At 45.8% G+C, this 17,931-nt stretch overlaps 1 protein-coding gene across 3 annotated transcripts in view; it reads right to left on the reverse strand.

Moving 5' to 3' along the window:
* ERN1 (endoplasmic reticulum to nucleus signaling 1) overlaps positions 1-17,931 on the reverse strand; it is an 82,633-nt gene that overhangs the window by 19,418 nt on the left and 45,284 nt on the right. For 2 of the 3 annotated variants that reach the window (XM_058561372.1, XM_058561373.1), the window contains exons 5-11: positions 15,489-15,561; positions 13,242-13,364; positions 9,215-9,316; positions 8,101-8,362; positions 6,778-6,856; positions 5,542-5,707; positions 2,025-2,143 (exon numbers count right to left, since the gene is read on the reverse strand). In XM_058561372.1, coding sequence (XP_058417355.1) covers positions 2,025-2,143; positions 5,542-5,707; positions 6,778-6,856; positions 8,101-8,362; positions 9,215-9,316; positions 13,242-13,364; positions 15,489-15,561 — 924 coding nt within the window. The other variant, XM_058561374.1, reaches the window with a different exon arrangement.

Raw genomic sequence — 17,931 nt, forward strand, 5'->3', positions numbered from 1 at the left:
AAAAGGTTGGTAGTCAATTTAGTAATACCATTTCACATTAAAAAGGAATACCACATACACACACATGCACGTGCGGCTATAAAGCAATAAAGCAGCTTTCCTATGTTGCTTGTAAACTTTCAGTGAGACTCCAAAAACAAAATCATTTATTGAAGTATTCCACTATTTTTCAAAGTTTTTGAAAAGCATCAGAACCCTTTATTAAAGAAAATTTCAGTTAGAAGCTCCAAATTAAATCGGATAAAAGTGGAGCTTCTGCCTAAGCTCTTCAGAATCTCTAGGACTTCAAGAACAGTTTAGAAAAATGCAGATTTGTTCTCGAACATCCAGTGTTCCAGATATGCTGTTACTGTTTGCCCAATGAAATGAACACAGCCTCCTCAGCGAGCGCAGGGCTCGGCATCCCCCCATGCTCACCCCTTTCAGCCCCCCAGACTTCTGCTCACAGTGCCCTTCTCTCCCCCTCCAGCTGCCCCCTCCCATGTGCAGGGGGGTGTGGCATGGCTGGTGTGCAGCAGGCAGCTGAGGAACGTTTGCTGAGCATGTGACCAGGGACAACACTCATTTGGTTATATTCACTCAAGTGTGTTTGTTTAAAAAAGTTACGTCTTACCATATAAATGTACGTCAGAGTATTTTAATGGACTTTTAAAAGACTGTTCAAGACTGGATGATTACGAAAATCTCAAGTGTGGCTATCTCTGGGTGTTAGATTAAGGGTATTGTCTTATTTTCTTCTTTATACTTTTATTTTCTAAGCGTTCAATAACAAATATGCTTGACTTTAATAAGATCAAAATCAGATCAAGATTTTAGGGCACCAACGCTTTCCAAGATCACTGTTTTAGGACTCAATACATTTCTCCGACCTGGCTACCTCCAGAGATGTGTAAATCTCTGAAGTGAATTTGTCATGATCGTGGTCCCCACATTAGCCAGCCTCTCTCATTTTCCTCTGACCCTGCCCATAGCCCAGGCCCCTTCTTAGTCACTGGGTCCCCCATGGTGGGGCTGTAGGAGCTGCCAAGCCCAAATGGCCTTTGGATGCCCACCTGGCATGCTCCACTGGCCTGCTCCAACCGCCCCCTGCAGAGCCACTCTCCAGCCGTCTCCACCTGCTCTGTGCCCCAGAAGGCTGCCCCCTATGGGCAGAGCAATGGTCTCCCCTGCCCTCTGGTTTCTAATTGGGACACCAGCACATGAGACAGAGGGAGGAGAATGAGGTTAAGTTCTGTGGGGCTGCTGACTACCTCAACTAAAGCTCTAGGCTCCTGGTCTGGGGTCCCCACTCCCTCTGCACCCACTTCAAGCCAAAGCACGCTAAGAGAACCCTTGGAAGTGTCTACTGTGTCAACAGTCCCTCTATTAAACTCCCCTCAAATTACCCTAATTTGGGTGGCCATCTGTCGCCAGCTGAGACCCTGACCAGCACACTCTCTCCCCCCAGGGCTGCAGGAGGGTCACCCAAGTCAGAACCTCACAGCAGCTACCTCCTGGGTAAGCCTCCCCACTGCCCAATGCTCCGCTCTGAGGTAGCCTGGGGTGTCCCTCCCAGACCAAGCAGCCAACCCAGGCCACTTTTAACAGGCCACTCTTGGCTTCATGAAACTTCAGGTCTCCTCACTTCCTCTTCATCAACTCTTCACTCCACTGCCAGGCTTGCTCAAGTCTTGGCAGCATGCTTCCTCTGCATCCATGTGATCGCATTTCCCACTGCTCCCTACCTGGTAGCCTTGGATCTGGTCCAGCACCAGAGCTGGACTTGCCAGGGTTATTCCCACTTCCAGGCCTTTACCTCCAGTGCCCTCTGCCTCTCTTCCTCCAGGCCAAATACCGCCCTTCCCACAGCTTCACTATTGCTTCCCCTCCCTCCCCATCAGTCTTTAACAGTTTGTTGTTTGTTGTGGATTCCTCTGCATTCTCCTCCCTCCTGAGGAGACCACAGGCTCTAAAGACAAAGGCAAATGCTTATCCCCCCAAATCTGACACGAAGAGCCAGTGACTAACTTCACTTCCCCACTCACCTCCTCAAAGCTCTTTTTCTCTGAATCAGCAGGAATTACATTTTCCCGATGTTTGGGCAGGTTGTTGGGGAATCTCTCCAGCATCTTAGTCGACGCAGACAGTGGGGTTTCATGGTGTCCTAGGAAAGGAAACGAAACCTTTAATGAGAACAGTGCCCACGCACTGGCAGCACTCAACGCTAAGCTTAGGCAGCAGTCGCTACCCGTGAGAGGTCCACAATGCAAATGCTCACATTTGTAAAGTGAGAGAAAAGGAGAGCCAGTTACCAGAAAAATCTCATCAAGACAGAAATTTTACTACTCAATGGCATGTATACAGTATTCGGAATCTCATAATGAGCAGCAAAGAAGTATCCTTGTCATGAGAGGGATCAGGATGTTTGGGAGATGTTCAGAGCAAGACTTGTGTGGATAATTCCTAGTTTAGGCTGTACGCTGCTGAAGCTTTATGAAGCTTTATTAAAAGTTCAAGGAGTTCTCCCCTCAACCCTTACCCTTGTAACATTGCTCCACTAAGGGTATCAACTCCCATCTTGGTATTTAAATTGCTCAGGTGGAATTCTATTCCCATTATCTAAATGTGAGCTTCCATCTTGGGAAACGGTGAATTACTCATAAGAGAGCACTAAGACGTATCTGCTAGATGGATAGGGGGTCACAGTTCTCTCAGCGTTCATTCACTGTTCTCTACTATTTCAAGACCACCTAGTATTCATTACACGTTTATTGAGTATCTATTGCATAAAATTACCAGAAGAGAGACAAAGTTGAATAAAATAAGGAACTGGGATTTGATAATGCTTCATAATCTGTTTAGCTCTAAAATTAAATGACTCCACATACACCCAAAAGAGCCAGCTGACACTCTCACAATGGGCTCTCAGCACCTTGACAAACTTTCCTTTTTGTTCTCTCACTGCGATTAGATCTCACCCTATGATCTTTCCATTGTTCTCCCAAACCTATCAAAGATTTTATATGTACTGCCAAAATAAAAACAAACAAGAGCTAGTGCAAGCTATGTACATTTCTTGATCTGGAAAAATCCTCTTTAATTCCCTATCTTTATGTCAGTTCTCTATCTACAGCATAACATTGTTCTTTAAGGGAAACTTAATTTTGTTTTGAACCGCCACTGGTTTCCCATTGTTGGCCAAAGAACTCTGAGACATGCTTTGCCATGGAGCAGGATTTCCTCATGTGTGGTCTGCTGGTTTCAGACCCCCAACTCAGACTTGCTGGTGGGGCCCAGGGATCTGAATGTGACTATCTCTGGGTACCTCCGAGGCTAACAAGAGACCTTTGCTCTAAGAGAAATCAGGTTGCCCTTCTACATGCCACCTTGCCCCACAGTGCCCTGCCTGCCCCATCCCCAAGGCCCACTCTTAGCGCTCCAAGTCCTACTCCTCTGGTAGGGTGTCTACCAACAGTCTGCTATGAAAGTGATCGGCCTGAATCCCCTCTTCCTCTTGTATTTCTTCTTATAAACAAGCTTCTCCCATAGCTGGGCCTTTAGCAAAATCACACTGCACACTCAACCAACTGTTCTTCAAACGTAATCATGAGATCCTGAAACATTTTTGTACAAACTGTACCTGGTCTTAGCGATTTATCTATCTATCATCATTAATTATGTCCAGGCTCCAGAGCAAAAAGCATGGGCCCTGCTCTGGATCCACTGAATCAGGACCCAGGGGTCAGGTGTGCCTAACTGACAAAGCTCCCAGGTGAAGCTGAGAGCACCTCAGGTTAGGGCCACTGCTCTCAGGAAACCCACAGAACACACCACGCAAGCTAAGTGGATTCATTTTATTTTCAAGATTAATGTGAATGTGGGGATATCCTTAATGTCTTCCACAAAAACCAAACTAAAGGACATAGATGGACATAAAAGAGCATATGCTTTTTTACCTGTGGCCCCCAGTCTACACAAAGATTGTCAAGTAGTCCCATAGCCTTATTCAAAAATGACTAGCTTTGGAGTTCCTCAAAAGGGACTTCAGAACTGTGGGATGCTTCCTAATTACTTCTTTACACTTTGTTGGGTTTCTCAGTTTCCTTACTTGGACAACCTTTCCATTTTAAAAGGATGCCATTTTTCACTAAGCCATGAAGACTTTTTCCCCATGTTTTTTAGTCTCACATACACATTTCCTTAGTTTCCAGCAATCTTTTCACTTCTTAACCACTGGTATGCAGTTTATGTACCCCTTAACTGGCACCTAAAACTAAGCAGCCTTGTAACTGTAATAACCTCTGCTCATCAGCTATTTTTCCTCACCACGGGCCCATTCACACATACTTTCCAAACTACTTCTGTTAAAAAAAAAAAAGTAGAATTATTTTATCATCTTCTTTGCCCATTATTTGATAAAAATAACAACCAAAAGAAAAATGGCTACGAGGAATCAAGATGCACAAAGAAGAACAAGACCTAGACAACTACAAGGGGAACCATCAATGCTCCAGTACACCCAGTCTCCCCCTGAAACCCCCAGTTACACCACCATCCAGACCCCAGATTCTTCTGCCTCCCGGGCCCCACACTCTCCCAAGCCGCTGCACATCCCCTTCCCTGCGCCCCCAGCCCTGCCCTCTCTCTGCCCGGTACCAGCGAGGCACCAAGAGGGAGAATGGGGAAGAGAAACCTCATCACCCCGTGTGCTCCGGCACCGCACTTACCTCCTGCCTCCCCTGGGGCTGCATCCCCACCTGTTACCACCTCTGGGGCTGGGAGGCAGAATTGGGGGAGGTGACAGAAAGGGCAAACCACATTCAAGAAAACTCTGTCCTGCTCTAATTACGTGGGAGACTTGCCAAAAACACAGCTCCTCTCACCTCTGCCTTCATTTGTCACACTCACTGCCTTTGGTGTCATCTCAACTTCTTCTCTCTCTGGCTGACAGGACCTCCAGTTCAACCCCAGGGCATCAGTGATGGCAGCAACAATGGAAGAAAAGGGAAAAGGGACCTCCCACACACACCTGGGACTTCCGCTGTGGCTCCTTGACCCAAGTCCAGCCTCTAACTCTTCAGCATCCTCAAAGAGTCTTCAACTCTCTCTTCTCCCAACCCCTCACCCCCACTTCCATGCCTACACCAACTCCAAGTGAATTCTTCCACAGAAGTTGTCTCAGCTTCCTTAACCTTAAGTGGAAATAACAAGGGTGTCTACCTCACACAAGGTCGTTGTGAGGAATAAGGAAATGTATTCTGAAGTGCTGGTGCCAATACCTGGCACATAACTGACATTCAGTGTGTCAGATGACTGCACAAAGTTTATATCATTTAGTACTTGAGTTCTGGAACATTAGTTAAACACTTTTTGAGAACTGACTTGGTAACACAGCTACCTTGTTTATTTTCCTTGCAGGTAAAAATGTTCCCAGGTCTGAAAGACTAACTTGGACATGAACTGAGCACAACGCAGAGCTGAGGACAGTAACTGGCAAGGTTGGCTTTCGCCCACCAGGAGGCAGCATGTCATCACTTGAGGCGAGGAGAAACCAACTCTTACCTATTAGAAGCCAGTAGTTCCTCAAGTAGTTGAGCTTGTTCTTCCCTTTGAGCCCAGGGTCAAACTTTAGGTCCGTGCTGGGTGTGATCACACACTCCCCTTTGTCCCCAATGGTGACACCGTCGGTCTGGGGGCCTTCCAGCAAAGGAAGAGTGCTGCCTCGGGGCTGCGAAGACAGAAGTGGAGTGAGGCCTGGGGGCAGCCCTTGCAGGTGAGTAGTAGACCTTCCCTGTGATGGTCCTAAGAGCTGAAAGGACTGCCATACCTCCAGATGGGGCTGGTCCAAGACAGTCAGAGCAAGACACAAAGCCCCTAAGACTGGGCAGGAGAAGCTCCTCCCTCAGGACGTGACAGTGCTGCACTGATGTGTTTAACATGGGCATCTTTTTAAATTCTTATTTCTGGGAACTGGGGAATATGAAAGACGTGTGTGGAATTCCAAGAGGCTACTGTGAGCAGCAGAATAAGTGAAGGAGAACGTGTGGGTATCTACCAGCCCACAACTGATGCGACTCACCAGTGGGGAGTAAGCTCCAGCCGCAAGCCCAGTGCTAGCTGGGGCACTGCTGGGGCTGCAACCAAGGCAGGTACTGCCCTGCTCACAGGAGCAGCCGGCCAACTCACTGTAAAGACAAGAGATGCCAACCAAACAGCTCAAGCACTGTAAGGACCCAAACGAGCAGCCAGGATCATGATGCCTCGGACACTCAGGGACGGAGCGCTGGAGGCAAACTGGCAAGACCTGAGGAGGCTTGGATAGGTCATGAAACGATGGAAAGGATTTGAGTAGGGAAAAGGAAGAAGGGAGAGCATTTGAAGTGTGAGGCGCAGCCCAAACAAAGGCTAAGAAAGATGAACAGGGAACTTTTGGAAATCAGGGAGAAGATGCACTCGGCGGGACTGTGCGACTCCCCGAGACACTAGCGGGGTGGAGGAGGGGCACCGGGGGACTGGATCGAGGAGGCCCATGAACACCAACATGGGCAGCTTAGACGTGAACTCGGAAGCCACGGGGAATAACCAGGGCTTCCTGGGCTTAGGAAGGTGCCTGTGTCATACATCTCTCCTCGTGAAGTAGAACATGGTATGTGTACAAGTTGTTTTTGAGGATTTAAGATCTGTGTCTTGCATTCTTAACCAACAAAATGTTTACATATGATTCAAAGTCAGTCTTTGCTAAAATGGAATAGGAGCAGTTAGAAGCTTGCGTCTCTGAGCCCCCTGTAGAGGACTTACCACAACGGCGACCCCGTCGTGGACCATTGAAGGGGAGGCATAGAGGCTGGTAGAGTATTTCCCAACATATAAGGTGGGCCTACGAGAAAAACGAATACATGCATTCCAGTCATTTCATTTCTGGATCCCACAAAAGGGGTCTTTTTGGAGAGAAGTATCACAGCCCCAAATACCACCCACAGGAATAACAGATTAAGCCCCTAGCACTCCGAGCAGCGGGGGTGTGAAGGCCCTAGGAACCAGGAGAACTGGACTGCAGGCCCCAGCTGTCATTCACTGCCTTCAAATGGTGCACAAGTCACCTAATTGCAAGCTTTGTTTCCTCATCTGCAAATGGCAGGGCTGCACAGACGGCCTGCAAAAAGGACTGTAAGCAACGATCACCTGGGAGAGAAGGAATGAGTGCAGCCACCGCAAAGCCTCTAAGACAGCGCTGGCCAGCACGTTTTGACAACTGAGCTGACACCAGAACCATCACCATTCTATCTTGTGATTCTTAAGGATTCTAGAGCTTCTATAGAAGCCCTGAGAAATAGTCACCTGCTCTAATCTGGATACCTAAAGCAAAGGGATGCACAAAAAATTCCAAACTGGGTGAGACTTCTGGTCCCCCAGCTGGGTCCTCTGGCCCTCTGGGGCATCGAGGAGGGGGTGGCGGTTTTGCTTTGTCGGTGTAAAAAAGTGGGGCTGCACCTCCAGACCCTTCTGGTTACTATCACTAGCCAATTTGGGCTTGGTCATCTATTAAACCTCTCTCAGCAAACACCTTACATTTGAATGGTGTTGTACAATTTGGAGAACACTTTCCTGCACATTATCTTATTTGATTTTTCTCCACAACTCTGTAAAGTGGGAAACTGAGACGCAGCAAGGCTAAGTGACCTATTAATAGGTGGGGATGGAGAACACAAGCCTGCTGAGTCTTAGACACACACACAGTAACACTTTTTTCCTGATTTTTAAAATATAACTTAGAGTAAAAATTTAGAAAATAAGGGAAGTTAAAAGAGAAATACATCTCTTATATTCCCGCCACCTGATATATATCCACATTGTACTGTAGTTATACCAGTAGTCTCTTTCCTATCCCCACCCATAATTTTAATTTATTTAATATTTAAGAATTCTGAAGCCTCAAGGGCTGCCCCCCAGTTATTATATTCTGAAGTTCCTGAATGAGACAGTCTTGGCTCTTTATTCCTTGTGGCTTTGGAGACGTCTGCCCCGAGCCCACTGGTCTCCAGTGTATGGTATGCCACACCGCAGCAGGACCAGAACGTCAGGGTCACAGCTGCCTCTTCTGCCCTGAGCTCCCCGACTCACGTCAGCTTGCTCTTGGCCTCCGTCTCCTTGGGGAAAGGGTACTTCCACTTGGTGATGCGCCCCACCTCCCCAGACATGAAAGTCAGATAGCGCAGGGTCTCCACAGCGACGTTGATGTGCATCACCTTCCTCAGACCCTCCCGCTGCCAGACATAAAAGGCCACCACAGGGGAAGCATAGTTTTGGATCCACAGGACGTCGCCAGACTCACTGTCCACGGTCACCACCAGTCCATCACCATTGGACACAAAGTGGGACATCTCTGTAGAGAGGAAATAAACAAAGCATGTCAAGCCTCACCCCATCTTGTAACCACATCCTCTCCTCTCCTGGCAAGTTGTAGTCACTCAGCTAGAGGAAACAAGACTTTTGGAGTATTCTCAGATCTCCTCTGAATAACTGCACTTGTTTCCAATGAATTCATGCAGGCTCTACAATATCAAGACACTGGGAGCAGCCTGGTTTATAAACATAAGAGAAGATCACTCTCGAATACAATTTACTTGGTGACGTTCTTTAGCACTCTATTCAATTAGTTACAGTAAATACTGAGGAGAAAGCAGCCAATGGAGATGCCTACGAATCTGGCATTTTCTAGCAATCATTTCAAATCTATGGGTCAAGCTGAAAGTCAGAGCTGACCACGACACTGCCCACATCTGACACAGATGAGATTTCTGTCAGACTTCAGATACCAGGGTTAAGATGGTAAAAGTGGTTTTTAGTCTTCATTTGAGTTAGGAATGTTTACTAGAGAAATAACTAGGGGATGAGCCTCATTTAGGGAGTGGGTTGTTAGTGTCACAAGCTGATGTTTAACTCTGCTTCCCATGGGCTTGTAGTAAATTTCTTCTGTGACGCAGAGAGACTCAACAAAGTGTATCTTCCCTCCTCTCAGGCTAAACTCACCACCATTTTATTTGGGTTCCCCTCCACACTTCTCACCCAGGCCCCTGCCTTCAACGGTGACTGCTGAAGTATTTACTAGAAGTCCCTGGCAAGTCCACATCCTGGTGACCAAGAGTGTCTTAAAAGAAAATCCAGCTTTCTGGAGCAATCCTTTCCTCATAGATCACAAGTACCCACCTGACCTTGCAAACCCAGGAGCACTTACTGTAGTCCATGTCATCCTCGGGCAGTGAGGCTGCATAGTCGAAGTAGGTGGCGTTCCACCGGAGCTCGCGGGTTTTGGTGTCGTACATGGTGATGGTGTACTCTGGAGAATACACACCAGCCTGTTACCTGGAGCGGCCACAGCACCCCCCGAGGTGCTGACCTTATTTCAATGACAACAGACAAATCCTCCCTAAATTGCATGTAAAAAGTCCAGGCCATCCATGTGGAAAGAGAAAGGCCATGTGAGGGAGAACTGAAGTCTCAGACAGATGAGTGAACCCAGGTGACAGTATGTGGAGCAGGGACATGCCACACCATGTCCTTGAACTCATGACTCACAGAATCAGGAGCAATATCCCAGTGGTTTTAGGCCACTAAAGTTTTGGGGTCATTTATTATACAGCAATAGATAGCAAATATTAGAAACTGATACCTAGAAGTAGGATGGTGCCATAACAAAAACCTAAAACATGTGGCATTGACTTTGAACCAGGTAGCAGATGGAGGCTGAAAGTCAACGTGGAGACTGAAAGAGCAGTAAGGAAATTGCTACTGGAAGCTGAAAAGGGGTGACACAGGTTATTTAGTGGTGACACTAAATTAGTAGGACTACTGCTTGCAGTCACTTGGAAAATAGAAAGAAAGGACCTAATGAACTTGTGGGACTGGCTAAGGAGATTTCCATGCAGAATGAAGAAAGTGCCAAATGGTTTCTCTTAACTGCGTATGATATAATGCAAGATGGATAAGCTATAGAAGAAACCATGTAGTTTTCAAACTGATTTAAAGAGGAAATATAGAGGGTCTAGGACTGATGCTCCAGCTAGAAAAGATTCTCAATGTAAAAAGTGGCCTCAGGGTCAAGAACAAAGCAAGGGTGAGGCTATAAGACCCTTCTTTAAGTCCTCAGAAGGATTTAAGGTGGTACTTTGTAGACCTCTGCCAAGTAAGAGGGTTCTAAGAACCCTAAGAGTGTTGTTCCATAGTACAAAGTACAGAGATTTAACCTAATGGAGTAGACTATAATTTGGCACATGGGAAGCCCACAAAGTTTTTAAAGGAGTGATACCAGCATGGAGTAAAAAGACTAGAGGTAGTTAAAATGAAAAAAAAAAAAAAAAAAGGCCTCTAGAACCCCAACTTTCAAAGGACAAGAAACAGACTGAGAAAGTTACAAAACACTAACTATTTCTTATGGAAAAGAAAGAACTTTTCAGAGGACAGGAGCAAGAGCTCCTGAGAACAATACATTAAGGAATCAATCCCAGAGGACAAGACTGGGCCCTTCCCTGCCTTCAGAGTAAGGGAACCTGAAACCATGGGCCTGGCTGGATTTCAGAATCACTAAGGACCAGTGACTGCCATGTGCCTCTCTCTCCTTCCCTTTTTGAATGGGAATGTTTACTGTAGCTATCCTGTTTGTCTCACCATTGTATGTCGGGGGGGGGGGGGGGAGGGGGAGAGGGGTAACTGTCTTTTTAATTCACAGGTCTCCAGATCAAAAGGAGCCTCACCCACCTCCAAACCTGATGTAGATCACAAGATGCTGGATTTTGAGACTGATGCGTTGAGTACATTCTGCAGGTGGGAGGGTTGTAAACTATTGTAGCCAGAGGGAGGGCTGTGGTAGAATGTCTGAAAAGATCACCACCACCAACTCTCCCCCTCCCATAATGTGTGTGTCAGTCTTCCCATTAAGAGGTTGACTCTATTTCCCCACCCCTTGATTCAGGGGTGACCTGGGTCACAGGGCTGACCCTGTGACTTGCTTTGACCAACAGACTGTGGTGCAAGTGAGATTCCGGGACTTCTGAGCCCAGGCTTTAGAGGCATTGTAACGTCCACATTTACTCAAGACAAGAACCCAGCCGCCATGTAAAGAAGTCCAGGCTACCTGTGTAGAGTTGAACCAAGGTCCCAAACATCTGAGTGAGCCCAGTCAACAGCATGTGGAGTAGAGACATCCATCCCCTTCCTGAATTCCTGACCCACGGAATCGTGAGCAATAAAATGTTGGTGTTTGAAGCCACTAAGTTAGGGTGGTTTGTTACACAGCAATAGATAACGGAAACAATGGGGCTTTCTATACCCATGCACACACATCCCACCTAATGCCAGAGCATATCCCAACTCCCTCAAACATCTCAAACTCTATCCGAAAACCAAACAATATTTATTCTTGGCTGAAGGTGGAACCACTATAAGGCTTTACTTGATGGAAACAGTAAACAAACTCTAAGCAGTCACTAAAGTTGGAATACTTGATTTTTACCAGGAGGTGGCGGCGAGTAGAGAGTCCTGAAATCTAACAGAGACCTTTCCCCTATGTACAGAAGAGCCCAGCCAGATTCTACAGGGCCCAAGAGTAGTCTCACTCATTTCTAGAAAAGCACTGTTTTCCACAGCACCTGAAGGAAGGTTCTATCTCTTTTTCTATTTTATTTATTTATTTGGTGAAGAAGATTGACTCTGAGCTAACACCTATGCCAATCTTCCTCTATTTTGTATGTGGGATGCTGCCACAGCACGGCTTGATGAGCAGTGCACAGGTCCATGTCCAGGATCCGAACCTGCGAACCCCGGGCCGCCAAAGCAGAGCGTGTGAACTTAATCACTAAGCCACTAGGCTGGGTCCCACTCTGTCTCTTTTTTTAAAGCCTTGGCTACCTCAATGTTTAGACCTATATTTAGTGCTCAATTGTAATGATTTCATCCTAGGTTTTTGGCATAATTTTTTCCTTCTAAATGTTTTCTTGTTTCCCCTTTTAGCTCTATTTTAACTGTCCATCCCACAATTTTTATGGAGGACGGTATATGTCAGGTGCTGCACACATAAAATGAATAAGGCGCCCATCCCCGCACCCATCCGCCACTCGCTCCAACGTCTGAACACCCACTACGTGTCAGCACTGTGCCCGGTGTGGAGATACGGCAGGTGAACAGATCCAAGTCTTGCCCTCAGGAAGGTGACAGTCCGTCTAGTGCAGGAGGCAGAAAATAGGCAGATATGATTTAGAAACACGGAGTGACAAGTGTTAAGAAGAATAAGGCTGAGAAGAGAGGAGATAGAAAATGGCGTGGTGAGAGGGTGCTGCTGATGCCTGTGAAGGGCCAATGACAGCCAGTGAGATGGCTATTACAAGAGACCCCTAAAACTGCTGTGTGTGCCCAGAAATGGGAGAGCTGCCGTCCCTGGTGGGGAGAGGGGCGGCAAGGTGGGGAATAGGCTTCACAGAGAGGCTGACTTTTGAGCAGCGTTGTGAAGGAAGAGAGGACATTGGCCACACAGGCCAAAACGTGTGTACCTGGCGGAGACGGACCCCTCTATTCCAAGTTTGTAAAAGTAGCACTGCTTATTCTGAGAACTGCCGGTGGTTCATCCTGTTTGGAAATGTTTAAGTGAGAGAAATGCAGCGAGGGAGGAGGTGACAGAGGCAGCAGCTGCATCCCGGGGCTTAGTGAGCAGTGGTGCAGTTTGGACTGTAATCCCCCAGACAATGGGGAGCCACTGACAGGTCTTATAAAGGGGAACAATGTGGTAAAATCAGTGTCTGGAGGAGACAGCTCTGGCCACCTTCTAGAGAATGAAGCCCAGAGGCAGAGGCCCGTGGGGGGTTACTTCAGGTCCTTTTTTGGAAACAAGCAGGTTATACATGACAAAAGGTTCTGTCACCGACTAATTGCCCCGAGGAACTCAAGGCTGGGTTCGGAAGCATTTTACTGTTTAAGAGAGGAGCTTAGGCCTTATCCCCAGAACCTGCAGCATATGTGGAAGCATGTTTTCCAACTGAGCCTACACAAGCGAATGCCCACCTCTCCCTTTTGAATATTCATTCCCCATCCAAAATAAAAGGCCCCTGTTGTCCCGTGCTGGGGACAGCCATGACTTTGGAAATGATTACACGTGGTCTCCTATCTGCTGCAAAAAAGTTCTACTTTGTGTGACAACTACTTCTGGATGAGAATCTGATTTTAACTCACCAGGAGGTGAACCCACTTTTGGTTCGGTAACAGTTCCTTCTTACCTGTTCGCCCAAGATACAGAAGAGAGGTCGATGGGCAGAGACTATCTGCAAAGGTTGATGACAAAGTCTGCTGCTTCTCCCCGGTTAGAAGGTCAATAACATACCAAATGTCCTGCTTTTTACCTGCAAGGTCACAAGGACACACTGTGGTTTACACTTGTTCTGCATGGAAAAAAACATCACTGCTGAAGACAGCAGCCTAAGATGTTCTCTGTGCTGAGAGACAGGCTTGAAATTCCTGCTGTTGTTGAAGACATTTCCATGATGCTCCCAGGGTGACAAGGTAAATGGTAATAGGAAAATAATAAAACTTCTTGGGCCACTGGGTCTTCTAGTAACTTAATAACCTAATCATGGTATAAAAATTTCTCCAAACCTAGTAACTCGTAGATTTTATTGCTTTGATTAGTGGCCTTAAATATGAAGTTTGGCCTGTAAAATGCAATCCTTTTGCCATAGACTAGGACCTATATAAATACAGAAATGTACCCAGGGGCTCATCTCTCTGGTAACCATCATTCATGTATCTCAACATCTCTACTGATGAGACCTCATGTGAAAAGCTCTATAATTACTGTTTATGACTCTAATTAGCTGGGACCCGTGACTGGGCAGCAGAGTTGGTTGCAACCTGGTGCTAATGAGGCCAAAGTTATCTCAGGCCCTGACACCAGCCAGTAAATTATTCCCCAGCCACATACTACACCCCTCACCTCAGTCAGCTGATTAAAAGGTCTAAACAGGTGGACAACATGGCCAAACAACACTATTAGGAAAACTCAAAGCATATGTATCTATAGTACACACACCAGGGCATCCTGGTAACGGTGAGTGAGTAGAAGGGGCCTCTCATCTGAAGGTCAACACATTCACCATGATGTGTGCATCTCTGTTATGTAAGGCATGGCCCCTGGTTACTTGTATCTTCCTAACTTACTGGCCAAGTTTCCTATTTCAAGGGACTCTTAGAAGCAGAGTACTGAGATGCCAGGAAGATCACAGGGCATTAGAATTTGCTAAAGCTACACTTAGTTCTAACAGATGTAGCATACAGGCCAAGTACACACGTGTGCAACTCATCCTTCTCAAAATGTTCTGTTCTCAAAGATAAACTCTTAATATGAAAAAGATCTGAAGGTAGAGTGAAAACATCACCAAACAGCTGTGACCATGATCCCTTTCCATCTGGCACAGCACCCTTTTGCTTACTTCAAGGACCGTTACAGTCTGCATAACCTCAGCTAGCACTTTAACGGATGGATTGGGTAACTGCCACAATTTTAAACATGCTTAATGAACTGACTTAAGAGGGCACCACACAAAGATGATGGGAACACAATATCCTAAATGCACCATAAGTGATGAATCGCTGGCAAAAGCTGAAGACCAGACAGAAAACACAGCTGGTCAGAAGATGGTCTGATGGGCCTGGGGCATGGCCCGGAGGAAAGAGCCTGTGCTGATCACTTCCTCTGAATCCCTGGGCTGGGGGCCTCCTCCTTCTGAAGGTGTGGAAGGAAGCAGGAGCCCCCGAGTCTTTAGCAAAAACTTAAAATTCAGCCTGCACTTGACACCCAGAAATACACAGAAACCTCCCGAGGCATGAATAGGCAATAAGCACTTTCAGTTCCTCAGAAAGAAAGCTGCTGTATAAATACAGGATATTATTACGATGATTGCAAGATAAAAACAGCTCCCCTTTGTGTTACAAATGCATTTTTATTGACATTTTGGCAGCAATGTGGTAAAAGAAAAGCAAGTGATTTGATGCTTTGAAAGATGTGACCCCCCATAGGTATGAAGGCAGCTTATCTAGGCAAGCTGTTAAGTGCTGTTTTTATCCAATATTCTGATAGCAGGAAATACTAAGAAAGCTCTATAATTAATAGGCAGAGTCTAGCTTCCCTTCCTTGGCTCAGACTATTGTATTCACTTTAAATTTCATCCAATTGCTTCTGGGTATGTTGCAATCTTTAAATGGCAGGGGTAGGTCAACACAGCAGCTAAAAGCTTGTTAAATGAGTAACCATATTAATGGTGTCAAGTCTGCTCCCAAGGGGGGGAACCCTTTCTTAATTGGTCAGCTGATCCTGGCGTGAACAAGCACAACCAAGGCAAGAAAGACCTTTCCCAGAAGGGTTGGTGGGGGAGGGACTGCACACACCTCTCAGACATGCCACTTTCCCAGATTCTGGGGCTCATTTCCAAAGAGATCAAAGTATCAGTGTTGAAAACAGGAACTCTTACCCATGTAGAGAATTCCATCTGAACTTCGGCATGGGGATGCCTGTACCAACTCTGGGATGGTAAAGGGAAGTTTCTTCAAAAAACAAAAAATGTCAAAGAAAAATAATAAGTTAACCAAGTCTTATGCAATTTTTACAATTTTACTGCACAGTCTGTTTCTGTTACTAAATTCTCCTAAAAAGAAAGAAGCACTGTTGATGGTAGATAGGAGTTTTCCTAACTGGAAACCAAGGGGAAGAGGTGTCCCAGGATTCCATACCCACTTTGGACAAGCCCTTAGCTCCCAGGTCCCTGTAAACACTACTAACTCCTTTACTCGAGAAGCCTCTCAAAATTTCTAGTCCAGAAAGCTTCTGGGGACGATACAAACCTTTTCTGAAAAGACTTACAAATATGGACAGTTATACAATCTTTGAAATTCTAAGAGAAGCAGAAAGAATTCTCCTGTCTTGGAAACTTGACCTAGAGCCGGCTAGACTGAGGAGAACAACAATGCTTTTCAGAGTGGGAGCAAGCCATGAGACTAACTCTGAAGAAAAGCAACCTCAGTACCCAGCTGAAGCTCCAAGGGAAACGAGAAGTCATCACTATGTGGGCAACACAGGAGTTTGAGGTGGAAAGAAAACTTTTGATGTTTTCTTTAGTAAATAATTCTCTACTGAAAAACAGAAGAAAATCGAGCCTTTTGGTATTAGGAGGAAGTTATGGTAGGTGCCAGGAAAAGAAACTCAAAGGAATACACATGTTTCAACTGCATTTCATCATAAAACGGATTCTTCTGAGTCTACAGCTGACATCTGACCAGTTCTTTTGGTTACTGTTTGTTTCAGTATACTTTATTTTTGGAACATTCTGTGTTCTTGAAACTGTTCTATAGATACCTCCTTCTACTATATTGTTAGCTTTTTCTCCAAGAAAGAAAAGATTTCTCTCTAGCTTTAGTAAACAGAACTTTAAATAATCAACAATTTGGATTTTCCCATTATCTCAACATTTAAACTAAGCCTTAGAAAAGGAAAAATGCCAAAGAGAGGCTGTAAGGACTAGGTTTCTGCCAGATGTTTCTGAGAATCAGAAAGTCGTTGCAAGGCTTCCAGTCTGGAGTCTGTGGTGTCCTGTGGTATAAAGAATATATAATATTCTTTATATATTCTGCTGAGCACTGCTACAGGCCTCCCGATTCAGGGCCCAAGCTGGAACACGTTCCTGGACTATTAAACCCCAACAGAGGAAGACACGCACGGGAGGTTGGTCAGAGCATCCCTTGGAAGTTAGAGCTCTTCAAGTCCCAAGTCCAACACTTGAGGCTTTGGTCTTGGGCACTTTCCTTCACCTCTCCAGGTGCAGTTTCCACATGTCTAACATGGGGACAACACCTATATCCCAGGGGGTTGCTGAGAGGTTCAAATGAGACAACTTATACAAATCGCTCAACATAGTTTTTGGCAAACAAAGTGCTTATGAAACAGAGGCTCAGGGCCGGCCCAGTAGTGCAGTGGTTAAGTTCGTGCACTCTGCTTCGGTGGCCCGGGGGGTCGCAGGTTCAAATCCCAGCGCAGACCTACGCACCGCTCATCAAGCCATGCTGCGGCGGTGTCCCATATACAAAACAGAGGAAGATGGGCACAGATGTTAGCTCAGGGCGAATCTTCCTCACACACACACACAAAAAAAAGAAAGAAACAGAGGCTCTATTGTGAAGAGATGTTGAAGGTGAAACACACACACGTCTACACAAGGTTTGCCCTTCTCCTCCCATCTGTTTCAGTCACAGGTATTCATAAAATAATTTAAAAATACCCGAATTACAGCTCACAAGCCAGCATGGTCTAGACTAGTGATTCTCAACCTTGGCTGCACGTCAGAATCGCTTGTAGGCTTTTAAAACTTTCTACTGGAGCAGAACATACACGGAAAGCACACATAAGCGTACAGCCCAGTTAAATTTTGCAAAGTGAATACAACCATGTAACCAGCATCCAGATGAAGAAACAACGTTTCCAGCACTCTGAAAGCCCCCTTCTTGCCCTCTCTTCCCATCATAACTCCCTCAGGTAATCATTATCCTAACTTCAAAACAGCATAGACTCGTTTTTCCTGTCTTTGAGCTTAATATAAATGAATCATCCAGAGCACAGCCTTTTTTGTTTGTCATCTTTTGTCTAATCTTATGTTGGTAAGATTTCATCCATGTTGTTGTTGTGCATAATCATAGACTGTTTGTTCTTATTGGTGTAGACTATTAAATTTTATGACTATTCTGTAACTGATTTATCCTGTCTACTATTGATGCTATTTGGGTAGTTTTCACTTTTGGTTACTTACAATAGTGCCGCAGTATATTTGGGTTGGTGAACATATACATGCATTTCTGTTGGGTATGTAACCTGGGAGAGGATTACTGGGTCATAAGGCTCTAACAGATACTGCCAACAATTTCCTA

Source organism: Diceros bicornis, chromosome 18 (assembly GCF_020826845.1).
Source record: "Diceros bicornis minor isolate mBicDic1 chromosome 18, mDicBic1.mat.cur, whole genome shotgun sequence".
Taxonomy (NCBI): domain Eukaryota; kingdom Metazoa; phylum Chordata; class Mammalia; order Perissodactyla; family Rhinocerotidae; genus Diceros; species Diceros bicornis.